We start from the raw sequence: 14,436 nt of genomic DNA, 5'->3' as shown, positions 1-14,436 counted from the left end.
TTCATAGACTTCTTCAATGCTTGTATTTAAAAATGAAAAACTAAGTGAATGTTCAGTGTCCAATACAAGACAAAACTCCCAACAAATGTTGGGCTGAGGCCAATTATCCTCAAACCCTGCACAGACGAACGTTCACTTGGCTGTCAACTGAACACCTGAGGGCCGTGTGCCTCACCCTGCCGAGGTGATGAAGCGCGGCCTCTGCAGCTCCACACTCTGCACCAGCAGCCTCGGCTCAAAGGTCCGGATCTCCACGTATCGAGGGAGAACTGCGATGATGTAGGGAGGCTGGTGCTCTGAGAACATGGGGACAGAAAAGTATTAAATTCTTGCGTGAACCAACCAGGAACTGCAGCTGCCAGGTAAGAATGGCACGATATCTGTTAAACATCTTCTGTAACTCACCAAGTGTTGAAATGTGGTTTTTATGACACGCACACAAAAGATAAAAACTTTGAGAGGGGGGAAAAAAAAAGTGCTTCAGCATCTATCTAGAGCAGGGATCGGCAACCCGCGGCTCCAGAGCCGCATGCGGCTCTTTAGCGCCGCCCTAGTGACTCCTGGAGCTTTTTCAAAAATGTTTGACTTTTTTTTTCCTTTTTTTCCTTTTTTTTCTTCTTTTTTTGCTTCTTTTTTCCTTTTTTTCTTCCTTTTTCATCTCGATATTTCAACTTTTTTCTTGAAATTTTGACTTTTTTCTCGACATTTCAACTTTTTTCTCAAAGTGCATAATGACAAAAAATAATCTTCCCCCAGTTATAACTAATATAGATACATGCAGCATGTCCTTGCCTTCATTCTAAGGCTTATACATAGAAGGCCTTTCATTTTTTGCGGCTCCAGACATATTTGTTTTTTGTGTTTTTGGTCCAATATGTCTCTTTCAACATTTTAGGTTGCCGACCCCTGATCTAGAGAAACACACTGCTTTATGTCAGTTGACATCTGAACAGTTAAACCATGGTGTGTCTGATACAGACATAAACAGTTGCACTGATAAAGTGACCATGAAATACTACGGTTCAATCATCTGCATGAGTGCTGATTACAGCAGCATTAGTATATCATGCAGGATTGGTGCTGTGATGCCGTCACTGGTGCATCGGAGGTCACATAGAAATCAGATTGATAATATTCACAGGTCAGATGGTCGTAGTCAGTGTTGCCATGACATTCTGGTTTTTGACATGCTCAGATTTGAAAACAGGGACGTATTTCAAGTAAGGGATCAAACATTTGAGGATGACAGCATATACGTGCTTGAGCCGCCTCCTTTGATCGAGCAGTCAGGACACTCGGCTGCACAGATTCTAAAATGAGCAGCTCTCATTCTCGACGGCAGCAGGCATAAGTCACTGATGACTGTATCAGGATGAGGAAATGGAATATTTAATGACACCACAGATTGGAGGCTTCACTTCCTCTTCACATTGTGATCTTCTGCATTACAGAAAGACACTGAAACAAAGAGAACTATTCTCTATCACTTCACTTGACATCTTAGTTACAAGGTAAAAGAGGGTCATGACTGAGATTCACCCTGACCAGTAGAATATATCTAAGCACACAAACATAATGGCTGAAAGTGACAGCACGGAGAAGAAAATGACTGGGTCTGGGTGAAGCAGCAGGCTAGAGGTAAGTAGAGGACAACCTTTCCAGTCCAGTTTTTTTCAGTTCAGTGTCACCCCTCATGATGGGTATTCTTTGTTCTTTCATTCAGTAGCAGTAGAGGTAATATTAATATTAATAATAATAATAATCCTGTATGGTGAAGTTACAGAGGCCAATTTGTGTCTAAATTTCACTTCACAATAGGTCAAAACTGTAGGATCAGTCTCAAATAAAGCAAACCCCACAGAAGAGGGCGGCGTCGCTCTGTTGAGACAAGTGACTGTGGAAAAAAAAAGAAAGTAGTATGTAATTCTTGAAAATAAAAAATAAAAATTGAGCTGTGTGGGATTTTGACCAAAACCTGTCACAAATGTCTAAAACAGTGAGTGAACAATAATGAATAATGAACAATAAACATCTAATGAACAACTCCCTCATGAAATGCTGTCCAATCATGAAAAAGGTTCCAGTATGAGTCCTTTAGTGGTGCTCAGGGTAATCTATGTTAAATGTAACAGTGGTTGTGGAGACTGATTAAAAGCCTTTTTGCTTCTGTGTTCGTTTGTTCGGTCTGGAGCTCGTTTACTTTGCCAGTGCAGAACCGTGATGAGACCGGGCAAGCTTGTTGACATTACGTGGTCGATCTAACTGCATATAGAAAAACGTGACCCACAGATGCTCACGCATGAGAAGCCATTCAGGTCAAATTCAAACGATTGAAATACAACCGATTATACAAGATGAGAGAATTTCATGTGCTTTGAAGATTTGTTTTTAAGAATGAAGACACATTTGGTGTATTTTCCTGAGATAAACTGCAAAAGTGCCACATTTTGCTGACAAACTCTGTTATGTGAAGGACCCTACATGGTTGTTGGGATTTGATTTAAGGTCTTATGTTACCAAATGTGGAAGTTAACTTTTCAAAATCATGAAGAGCTTGAAAAGGACAAAAACAGCAGTGTTGAATGAGAGAAAGGCGCGGTTTATAAGCCATTCATTCTCACCCATGGCGATGGGGATATCTGTCCAATTCAGGGCGCACTTCTGGGTGCAAACTCCCTCTTCATTCAGCACCACAGTGAGGTCATCCTGCCCAACAGCCACTTTCCCATCAGCCAGTGGGGCAACCAGAGGCTCCAACTGTTTCCCTGTGGGGAAGAGTTCCTTGATGGAGCCCCGACCATCCATCTATTTGACAGAAGAGACGGTATGAATTAATCAAGAGATGAAGAACACTGCATGAACCTCATTTATGCTTTTACTTATGTACACAGACAATAAAACACTGTAAAAGAAAAGCTGATTAGATAAGCAATAAACTACCATCCAGTTGCAGATATGTACAAACATCTGGATGATGTGCAGAGGAAAAAGCTAAAAATAAACATACAGTACTGTCTCAGAAAATTTGAATATTGTGATTTTCTGTAATGCAATTGCAAAAACAAAAATGTCATACATTCTGGATTCATTACAAATCAACTGAAATATTGCAAGCCTTTTATTATTTTAATATTGCTGATCATGGCTTACAGCTTAAGAAAACTCAAATATCCTATCTCAAAAAATTAGAATATTCTGGGAATCTTAATCTTAAGCTGTAAGCCATAACAGCAATATTAAAATAATAAAAGGCTTGCAATATTTCAGTTGATTTGTAATGAATCCAGAATGTATGACATTATTATTATTATTATTTTTTTTTTTTTTTTTTTTTTTTTTTTTTTTTAAAATTGCATTACAGAAAATAAAGAACTTTATCACAATATTCTAATTTTCTGAGACAGTCCTGTACTCAATGGTAACAAAGCAAATGAAGATTGTTATATAACAGTCTGTTTTATGAATGGTTCAGTACCACATACTTAAAACTCGCCAAAACTTTCACAACAGTCTGGAGCTATTGAGGCATGAATTACGCTTCATGTTTATTTGGTTCATGAAAATGTGAGCTTAGAAGACCTGAGCAGAGTGTACATACAAGTCAACAGTGGATATCAGGCAGTAGGCCATTTAAGTCGTTTCTATTGATGCATCGGTGCTGAAATCCATTTTAACTGATGTGAGTCAAAGTTATTCCCTTTTTCAAGGGATGCACTGGAAACTGTCTGCATATAACTCTTTGAATAGATTTAAGATTTAATCATGACTACTGCAACAATTAATTTCCCTTCAGGGATTAATAAAGTATTTTTGAATTGAATTTGAGTCTCTCCAGAATGACTACAAAAGTATAGATTTACAAACAGGAAGGTTGTGAGTGGAGCAAAGCTTTAAAGTCATACACACAGAGTTAAAACATTCAGAGAGATTTGTGTAGCTGTCTCCTGTAACACATACCCGAATTAGATAATAGTCCCGTTTGAAGCCAACACATATGGAGTTTTCACACCAGGCCATGGACTTCGGGATATCGGGTGCACAAAAGTCTCCCTGGCAGAAAAAAAATGTCAAAGGGTTGGAGAATCATTTTAAACTTGAACCACACCATGCGTTGCATTTCAAATATCTTCTTCATTTTACCTGCAGCTCATGGAACTCTCTGTCCTTCCAGTAATACAGCTGGAGCTTCTTTTTCACTGCGACACACATCCGGAGTCGTTCTTCTCCTGAACTGGTTTGCTAAAAGCAAAAGAGAAGAAGAAAAAAACAACAACAACGTGATGACTTCAAACTGAAAAAAGGGCTGTCCCTCAGAACACTGGGAGAACCACAGAAATAACTGCTGTTATGTCATATTTTCTTAATTTAATACAACCAAATCATAACCCTAACCCTTTTTTTTTTTACATATACTTTATTATTTATTTCACATATGAAACCTTTTTTCTTTTAGTAAGACAAACGTCTGGGAAAATAAAAGTTGGGATAGTTTGGAAAATACAAATAACATAAAAAGGCAATGATTCTTGACCTATTTGCTGACAAAGTGAAGAAGAATTGACCACTTTTGTATCATTTATGGAGGATCTGGGTGCTGTCAGGGTGCACAGTATATGTGGTTGTGCATGTGTATAGGAGGATCAGTGTGGAGTTGGATGTGAATGTCAATTTACAATGCTAAAATTTAGCATTAAAATAATATTTGATTACTTTATATGTATATATGTTTGTTTTTTTATTTTTGATAAATTCACAAGACTCACAAGAAACCAGATGGATGTCAGGGTAATTATTGAATATTGGACAAGCGGTAGGATCAAATAAGTTTTACTTCTTCCTACCCCTTTTCAGACATGTTAAACACGATTTGTGTGTTATGTGTATTGTTAAGTGCGTGCATGTATACAGGTATGTATATATAGATAGGTGTGTGCACATTGGGTATAGATTTATTTATTCTGTTTACATTCAGTTAAAATAGATTTATATACATTTATTTACAAGGGATTCTGTATGTTCAAAATGTGTGTGTATGCGTATTTATTTGTATATAAATACATAGATTAATACTAGAGTTGTTATACAATGGTTATGACATATCTGGAATGAATCAGTAAATCAAATGAAAAAAATGAATGTTATTTTGTCCCATTTTTCCTGCAAATATTTCTTAAAGTGGTTTTCAGATGTCCCTGACAGGAAAACGCTGTTCTTGAGCAGTGTTCCCAGTTGAGTTTAAACTTTTAACTTAAGGTAAATGGAAGACAGAATTAATGCACACTTGTTAGTGAGCTGCAAGTAAGGAACAACAACTGACCTGCATATCACATGCAAAGAGTGTGGCTCCTTTAGCTTTAGACACCACAGTGATCTGCTGGAAAGTCAGGAGGTCATGCACGTGGATGTTGTTCTCTACAAAAAAAGAAACAGATTTCTGTACAGTTGTCCGAACAATAAAGATAAATGCCATGCAATGTGTTTCACAAGTGGTGCAGGAAAACCAGTCTATGCATTAGCAACTTCAAAATTAGACTACTACCATTCCTTATTAGCAGACCGGCTTAAGATTTCTCTGAAAAGCTAACAGCTGATCAAAAATGCTGCAGCAAGAGTTCTGATAAAAACTAGCAGGAACGATAATGTTCCTGAAATTCTAGCTCATCTCCGTTGGCTTCCTGCTGAATACAGTGAGGAACTGATTGTTCTTCTCTTCCTTAAAGGACCAAGCTGCATCGTTGCTAATCATCACATTAATTCCATTTCATCTCAACAGACGGCAGCTTTATTTAAGTTTCCTTGATTTCGAAAAGTAGAGAGACGGAGCCTTCAATTATCAGGGCTCTCTCTTGTCCTGTCCTCTCATTCCCCTCAACCCATCGAGGCAGACTGCCCTCCTCCCTGGACATTCCTTCCTTTGACAGGGGAATCGTTTTTTCCACCATCACCACCCGTGTGCATGCTCAGGACAGCAGAATGAACTGGGGATTAAACGTGACCAACAGGTTTGTTTGGCTAGGTTGCTTGTCAAGAACTGATTGTTAATATGATGATGATATTAAATGTAATTAAATTCCATCTACACAGCCTTGGATTAGAGAGATGGCAATGTGTGTTACGTTGGAAAAGCTGACTTATGTGATTAGAGGTAAAGGACAAGAATTCGAAGAAATATGGACACCTTTAATGGATTTTCTCAGGCAACAATAGAATATATATATATATCTGTAAAACAAGTGTGACCATTTTAGTTTGTTTGTGAGGCTATTGAGTGTGACATTTTTTTCTTTTATTTTTTTTTTCCATTTAATTTAATTTTTTTTTTAAATCTTTTTCTGTCTTGTTTTGTTTTTGTCTGTATGGACACAGCAGGACCTGCTTGCATTTTGTTGGACAATGAATATGATACTTGCTGATTGCTTTGGTTTTTTTTGTACATTTATATTGAAATTTAATAAAAATATTGTTAAAAAAAATGTAATTAAATTCAAAAGAATGGAATACAAATGAACTAGAATTGGACTGAACTAGACTGTATTTAAGCAAACACAAATTAAATGTGTCCATTTTCTCTGCCCTGAGTCTAGCTCAGTTCTCAACTGGCACCATGAAATAAATTGAATCTCAATGGAATAGTTAAAAATGACATAAAATATTAATAATTTCAAACCTGCTGACACATTTTCAACGCACGCCCTTTATAACAACTCAAGACCCCAGTAAAGATGTGGACCAATCGCCCTAAAGTTAACTCTGACAATCTTTATATTTTGCATCAATTGAAGTGTTCGCACCAAAACTTACCCAAAAGACTGATGAGAATTTTGTACTGTGAGACAACATAAAGCTGGAGAAAAAAAAAGAGAGTAAGAAACAATGTTACACTGGTTTTCAGTAGAAAAGCATCATTATTAAAAGTGAATTAAACTGAACTGGAGCTCACTAACCCCAACCCCAACCCTAACCTGCCGGGAGGAGAGGGCCAAACCTCCTTCACAAGGACGAGAAGGCCGATAAGTAAAGCTGGTTCTGCGAGCTGTTGCACCATGAGGACTACTAAACCTTTAAGCACCGCTTCTGCAATTTGGCTTAGCTTTCATTTAATAGACAACAGCCCAATATGTTTTTGTCCACCTGAAGTTATATTGACCTTATTTTAACCACAAATGTTTTTTTTATGTCCTGATATGCAAACCCTTTGAACTGAAAGAGAGTCTACTTCGTTTTGTCACATTTGTATTTGTTGTTATTATTAGCCGACTTAAATCAGGGGGTGCACACCCCCTCTCATCTAATGACAGCTTGATACCGCTCCAAATTCCCAGGAACCCTGAACAAGCTTTACTTTCGTTTTGTTTTTGTTTCATTTTTTTTAAACAAGACACAACTACTCGTGCAAAGAGCTGTCAGCAGTAATATTTTAAAGATAGTGAACAAAAATTCTCACGAGCGCCATTCAGGGCCTAGCACCTTATCTTGAGGAACTTGTAACTGCATCTCATCAAACAAAGCACTTCTGATAGTCAGTTTGATCCAGTTCCAGATAAGGAAATGATTCATGCAGGCACTCAACACAATTTCCTACTGAAGATTATCAGTACCTAAGAATAACATTTAAAGTGAAGTGCAACACATGTGTATGGTAATGTACCAAAAAGAGGAAGTAAGTGACTTCCCCAACAGTTTTCAGTGGTTCTTCCACCACGAGTATCTGACACAGGAAGTTACTATCCAAAGCCTGAACCTACCTGCTGAATTTTCTTTGAAAAATTCTTGTTGGACTTTTCCAAAGTCACTTCAAACCGGTTGGAACCTAAGGAGAAGCAAACTTTTAAACAACCACAGACCTACATTGAAAGCTGAGCAACTCTAGGTGTTGAGCTCTTTCTACCTGCATCCTTCTTTATTCGGTAGAGGAGCAGATGTCCTGGTTTGGTTCCTACGAGCAGCCAGTCCTCTGTAAAACAATATAATAGACAGCGGGTCAGATGTTAAAATCATGCTGTTGGTTTATAAATCTCTGAATGGTCTCAGACCAAAACACAACTCTGATCTCCTGGTCCATCATGGACCAACCAAAACCCTCAGGTCATCAGGGTCACGCCTACTTCCTGTACCCAGGGTTATAATAGTTTAGAATTTTTCATTTTAGTTTAGTTTTATTTCGTTTTGACTTTTTCTCATTCAATTCAGTTAGTTTTAATTCGTTTTTAGTGTGGGTTTGCTAGTTTTTATATTTTCAAAAATGCTTAGTTTTAGTTAAGTTTTTATTAGTTTTAGTTTTGACGTCACGGACCGTGAGGCGTTAAGGTGCCCTAGCTGCCAGTTGGAGATAAACGGCCAGAGCAGAATAAATTGATCATACCAAGAGGCTTATATTGACAGGGACGAAAACGGAGGAAATTATATCTATAATTTCAGTTCGTTTTAGTTAGTTTTCTAAAAACGCAACATAGTTTGTTAGTTATCGTTTTTGTCTTTTAATTTTCGTTTTTATTTAGTTCAGTTAACAAAATTGTTTTTTAAATTTTAGTTTTCGTTATTTCGTTCGTTTTCGTGAACGATAATAACTCTTCCTGTACCCAGAGTTAGAACCAAACAGGTGAGGCGGCATTCAGCCTTTATGCTCCTCACCTGTGGAACGAACTCCCAGAATGCATCAGGGCTGCTCAAACTCTCAGTCGCTTTAAGTCAAGATTGAAAACCTTTTTATTCGCTGCTGCTTTTCAGTAATATTCCACAATGCACTGCAACTATTATTTCTTGTGTCTCATTTGTTTTATTCTTTTTAACGTTTAATGTATGATTGTATTTAATTCTGATTTTAAATTATTTTACTTTGTAATGCAGTTTTTAATGTTTTTATGTAAAGCACTTTAAATTGTATGTACAAATAAACTTGCGTTACCTTTGTGAAAATCCACCAGAAGGCTATTTTCCAGTGGGTTTAGTCGGTCAGATTTCTATAGAGTGGTCCCAGTCAAAAACCACAACACACTAACTGCTCAATTCTGGATTACTTTATCTCCTAGACAGCAAAGACTATATAAAACAACTATTGACAGGGCCATATTCCTGCATTTTTGGCAGCTAGACCACATCTTAATACGAGGGAAGGGAATTAAATAGACTAGCAGCGATGCCATTATTGATTCTCTTGTCATTTCCAGGCTGCCTTAAAAGGTGGAAGCAAATATACCTAGCCAGGTTTTGAGCCTCAACATAACTGATTTACTGTCTTAAATTGAAACAAAAACACAAAAAAACCCCACTGCAAACAACTCAGTAACATGACACTTCTGCAGGTTCCAGCAAAGTCTCTGCTTCAACTAAAACCACGATCCAGCTACAGAAAACCTTGAGTCTGTCACTGCATCGTTTTAACTCACAACAAATCTCCTATGTCTCATTACTGGCATACATGTTTAGAACGTACCAGCAATGATAACAGAGGCATACAATTCTGATTCTTCATGAAATTGGTAATGGCAACCCAGGGAATGGGTAACAAGAAACTGAAACAAGCTTGTGAACATTGACTTTAACAAACTGTACCACTGTAATATTTTAGTTTTCTGTCCTTATCTGGTTTGTATTTTTGCTTCTTGTCTTTGTATTGTCTTATTCTGTTTATTCTGATTTGCATGTTTTGTATTTTAATGGTTTTGTACTGTTTTAACTCTGCTTTCGAATTTTAAGTAAAGGCCTAACCAGGCACAGGGGTTTCAAATTAGCTCTTGGATTAAGTTCTCTTAGACAGTAAATATGACAAACATAATTATTGCTTTGTGAAATAAAGAGTGAAATGCAAAAAAAGGGCAACTTCCCTACTTTTTTTATTTTCTTGCATAAATTCAGTTCGACCACTTAAGATCATGTCCACGTAAAAACAATAGTGAGAACTGGTCAAATCTTGTTTACACTATCTCTCAGATAGTAAAAGCAATGCAAAACAGAATAATTGATCTTGTAAAGGATGCTGTGAATACTGCCAGACACATCAACCACCTTGTCAGCTGCAGCAGCTCGATCACATCATGTCATAAAGAGATGAGACTGAAGGTCAGTGCTCTTCCTGACTGCTCCTCCAGGGCCACCGTCCTGCAGGTTTTGACATGTCCCTGCATCAACACACCTGATTCCAGCGGCTTCAAATGCCATCAGTCCACTGAATAGGAATTTATCATGTGTAATCAGAGCTTTGAATGTGAGTAGATGGGATACTGTCTACCTGGTTAATTTTTGTCATTATTCTTTGGGTTGATAATGGCTTTCCCAGCTACTGCTATTGAAAATGAAACAGAAGCATAATTCAGCCTTAAGGCTGGTTCTCATTCTACGCTCAACTACACATTTCAGACCTAACCGTAACCTAACCCTCACCCTAAACCTAACCTTAAACTAAACCCTGAACCTGAATTCTAACCGGTGACAAAACATCTACTGAGCCTAAGTTTCGTTTTCAATAGCAGTCGCTGGGAAAGCCATTATCAACCCAAAGAATAATGGGTACATCTGTGTATATTTATGTACAGAAATGGGCAGCAAAGTATATATATATATATATATACACACACATATATATATATATATATATATATATATATATATATATATATATATATATAGTGTAAATAAGTATATTTATATAAATATTTATATGGGCATATGGATGTGTGTGAGTATAATTACAGTATATAATAGTAATAATAATAATAATAATAATAATACTGTTACTTAGCAGTGTGAGTACAGTGTGTGAATATTTATAAATACAGGTTAAATGATCAGTGAATGGGGGTATGACTAAATAAGTTTACACTTCTTCCTACTCCTTTTTTGGCACATGTAAATCAAGATAGCTTAGTTTTAAAGGATGACATTCTTTGTTTTGTTGTTGTTTTCTTAAACTTCTTATGAAGTGTTCAATCAAATCAAATCAAATAATGACAAAAATCTACCGGGTAGACAGTATCCCATCTACTCACACCATTCAAGGCTCTGATTACACGTGATTTGAAACTGGTGCAGCCTGATTCTCATGAATGGTCGTTACCAACCCTGTTGGTGACAGTGTTTTCTACAGGGAAACCCTGCAGGACGGTCTGTGTGTGTCTGTCGGGACCAGGAATGGATCACTGCTGTAGGTCATAAACACCCAGAGGAATGGACTAATGTGTGTTAACGACTCACCCCAGGCTGCCAGACAGTCGATCTGGAGAGGAAGCTTTTCTAAGATAGGCACCGGCTCGTAGGCGTCGTGCATGTTGAAGCCCGAGGAGGATCAGCCTCTCAAGACTGGATCAGATCCACAGGATCCAGGACAGCTCGCTCTGCAGCTTTAATATGTTTAATGTGTCACCATCACCCACCGCAGAGCCCGGAGGGTCTGTACTCGTTAAGACAGCAGTTCTGGTAACCTTTGGTGCTACTGACGACTTTAGTGTCACCGGTCTGGGCTCAGATATCCAGGTATTATCCAGTTATGATCCAGACATCCCCCCGTCAGAGCACCAGCTGATCGCTAGCAGCTAGCTCTGGAGTGATCCAGCAGCGGCTGCTGTTTCTACACATTTCTCCCTGAACATCCGCCGGAGACAGAGCCGAGTCACCCACACACTTCCTGATCAAACCCTGCCCGTGTTAACGCAGCGTAACTGGTGATAAAAGCAGACGCAGCAGCGCTTGTTTTCACGGAGCAGCCTCGTCTTCAGGATTGTTGACGTCGCTGCGCTGCGGCACGTGACTGCCACGTGATTGTCACGTGATCACGTGTGTGTGAGCGGAGCTCACGAGCGGAGCAGCGCTCTGCTCACGAGGAACCTATTAAAGCTACAGTACCCGCTTTAACCGCACGGTTAAGGATGATTTATGGTTCCGCGTTACAGCAACGCAGACTTACGGCGTAGAGTACGCGGCGACACCGTACCCTACGGCGTATGCTCTGCGTCGATTTAACGCAGAACCATAATTCAGGCTTTAGACGGTGTCGTTTTAAGATGTTATTAAACATTTAAAAAAAATCAAATACAGGACTGTCTCAGAAAATTAGAATATTGTGATTTTCTGTAATGCAATTACAAAGACAAAAATGTCATACATTCTGGATTCATTAGAAATTAACTGAAATATTGCAAGCCTTTTATTATTTTAATATTTCTGATCATGGTTTACAGCTTAAGAAAACTCAAATATCCTATCTCAAAAAATTAGAATATTCTGGGAATCTTAATCTTAAACTGTAAACCATAATCAGCAATATTAAAATAATAAAAGGCTTGCAATATTTCAGTTGATTTGTAATTAATCCAGAATGTATGACATTTGTTTTTTTAATTGCATTACAGAAAATAAAGAATTTTATCACAATATTCTAATTTTCTGAGACAGTCCTGTAATTAGGTCGAAAAATAATATCTAACAAATTAGATATTATATAACCCTTCTGATTTACAGCTGACAATAATCTCTTATGGGGTAGTTCACACCACCTTTCAGAGATTTTAGGCCATGTTTACATGACAAATTGTTCTAGTTGATCTACATTGCATAGACATTGAGCTTCCTCCACAGTTTCTCAGTAGGATTGGGCCTCTGAAAGGGCCACTGAAAGACTTCAAAAAAGTTTTGGATTCCAAGTGGCAACCTGAAGTCAGACCAGCAGCCACTTTCATGTTATTCCACTGAAAACCAACATAATGCCCTTCGAGCTTCCCTGTGCACATTTTATACAAAACTACTTGAATGTTTGTTTTACATTAAGAAGAAATCCAAATAGAGGCCTGAATGATTTTCTTTATTATAACTAATCAGCCATTGGTCAGTATTTTTGAAAATAGTAGTCTACGATAATAATCATAGTCTGCAAATTTTTTTCTTAATAATAATAATAATAATAATAATTAGCACTCAAAGGCATCTTTTGCCTTTTTTCCCCCCACGCAAAGTTCTTGCAAAGATACAGCAACAAGCATCCAACCAAACTTTAGGTAAAAACTGATATTTTATTTATCTTTTTAATATAAATTTTAATTGGAGAACAAATGCAAAAAGCCATACATCATCAGAAACACAACACATTGCAGACACATACAGCAGTTAAGCGAACCGTCTCCTCTAAATAAAATATTTAACAAACATGGACAAAATAAAGGCATAAATTACAGATTTTATCTTATTCTCACACGTAAAAGGCGGTGTGTGTGCGTGCATGAACCTTCATCTCTTGATTCTGTCAAGCTTTATTGGGTTTATAGTAGTTTCATTTTCGTAATTGCTTTGTGTTTGTGTTTTATAATAATAATAGTTATAGATGTTTTTATTGTGATGTCAGTGCTGAGGTGGACATCAGCCCGGTCCGCTTCAGGCGTTTGTTGTAATCTCAAATCAGACTATGAAATCAATTTGTATTAGCAAAATAATGTCTGTGTAAAAATCTTCCCTACCCTGCGTGGACAAGGAAGGTCTAACAGCTAATCAGTGGATTATTATTATTATTTTTTATATGTATATATATATGTATATATATATATATATATATATATATATATATATATATATATATATATATCTCAATACGGGGGTCCAGCTCAGAGGGGCAGTCTGAGTAAAACGTGTTCAAAACTTGTGTGTATTTTATTTGAATATGTTGAAAACTCCAGAAAATATAAAATGCACATATTTAGGAAAGGCCAGGGAGTGACAGACCTGTGGATTTTGTTTAGACAAAGTTATTCAGACAATAAAACCCTCAAACATCTGTGAGAGGGCCTCGGTGGTACTAGTGTTAAATGACAAAACAACAAACCACGTTTACAGTGTAATTATTTCAAGTGCAACTTGTTATTTATTGTATAACGGTATTCTTTGCTGTCAGTGTAATTATGTTCAGTGTAACAGGTTACGGTAACTGTGTAACAATATTCAACATTGCGATCAATACATTTTTTGAAAATGCCTCTCTGTGCAAAATGTGTTTAAAAACATGAACAAACCCCGTCAAACAAGCCCCGTCAAAAACCTGTCCATCATGTTAGCAGTGGCCAAGCATTCATTCCTTCATTCACTGTGGGAACCACTGATTTAAAGCCATTAGTAATATTTAACTCAGGCGAGTGTCTTAATATAATTTCGACCTAATATACATGCATTAAATCATACGTTTGAATTTAGGTCCAGACTCCAACTGTAAGCTTCCGTATTCAGTGGCTGTACATTTCAGTGAATATATTTTCACTTGAGTGACTAATAAAATCTTATGTTCTGTGAAAAAGAAAATAGACTGCCTGAACTTTGTACAAGTGGGCATGTATGCTTCTAAAATGAATCTGGGAGTGTTTTTTCTAAGGGTTTTTCTTTTTATATTTGCTGAAATCATTTACCTTTCAGTAAGAGCTTGTAAAACAACTATTTGGGGACACATTTTTAACTGCCTTGGTC

At 37.3% G+C, this 14,436-nt stretch overlaps 1 protein-coding gene across 1 annotated transcript in view; it reads right to left on the bottom strand.

Moving 5' to 3' along the window:
- The window catches only part of vps39 (VPS39 subunit of HOPS complex), a 28,693-nt gene extending 17,386 nt beyond the window's left edge, over positions 1-11,307 (bottom strand). Inside the window, exons 1-9 of the mRNA XM_061742912.1 lie at positions 11,191-11,307; positions 7,889-7,954; positions 7,746-7,810; positions 6,802-6,844; positions 5,318-5,412; positions 4,141-4,239; positions 3,958-4,050; positions 2,622-2,805; positions 176-296 (exon numbers count right to left, since the gene is read on the bottom strand). Coding sequence (XP_061598896.1) covers positions 176-296; positions 2,622-2,805; positions 3,958-4,050; positions 4,141-4,239; positions 5,318-5,412; positions 6,802-6,844; positions 7,746-7,810; positions 7,889-7,954; positions 11,191-11,263 — 839 coding nt within the window. The 5' untranslated portion in view covers positions 11,264-11,307. The remainder of the gene's footprint in view (positions 1-175; positions 297-2,621; positions 2,806-3,957; positions 4,051-4,140; positions 4,240-5,317; positions 5,413-6,801; positions 6,845-7,745; positions 7,811-7,888; positions 7,955-11,190) is intronic.
- Between the last annotated feature and the right edge of the window lie 3,129 nt (positions 11,308-14,436).

This window comes from Cololabis saira, chromosome 16 (assembly GCF_033807715.1).
Source record: "Cololabis saira isolate AMF1-May2022 chromosome 16, fColSai1.1, whole genome shotgun sequence".
Classification (NCBI taxonomy): domain Eukaryota; kingdom Metazoa; phylum Chordata; class Actinopteri; order Beloniformes; family Belonidae; genus Cololabis; species Cololabis saira.
The sequence above is the reverse complement of the archived record's forward strand: the minus strand, read 5'-3'. Positions and strand labels throughout refer to the sequence as shown.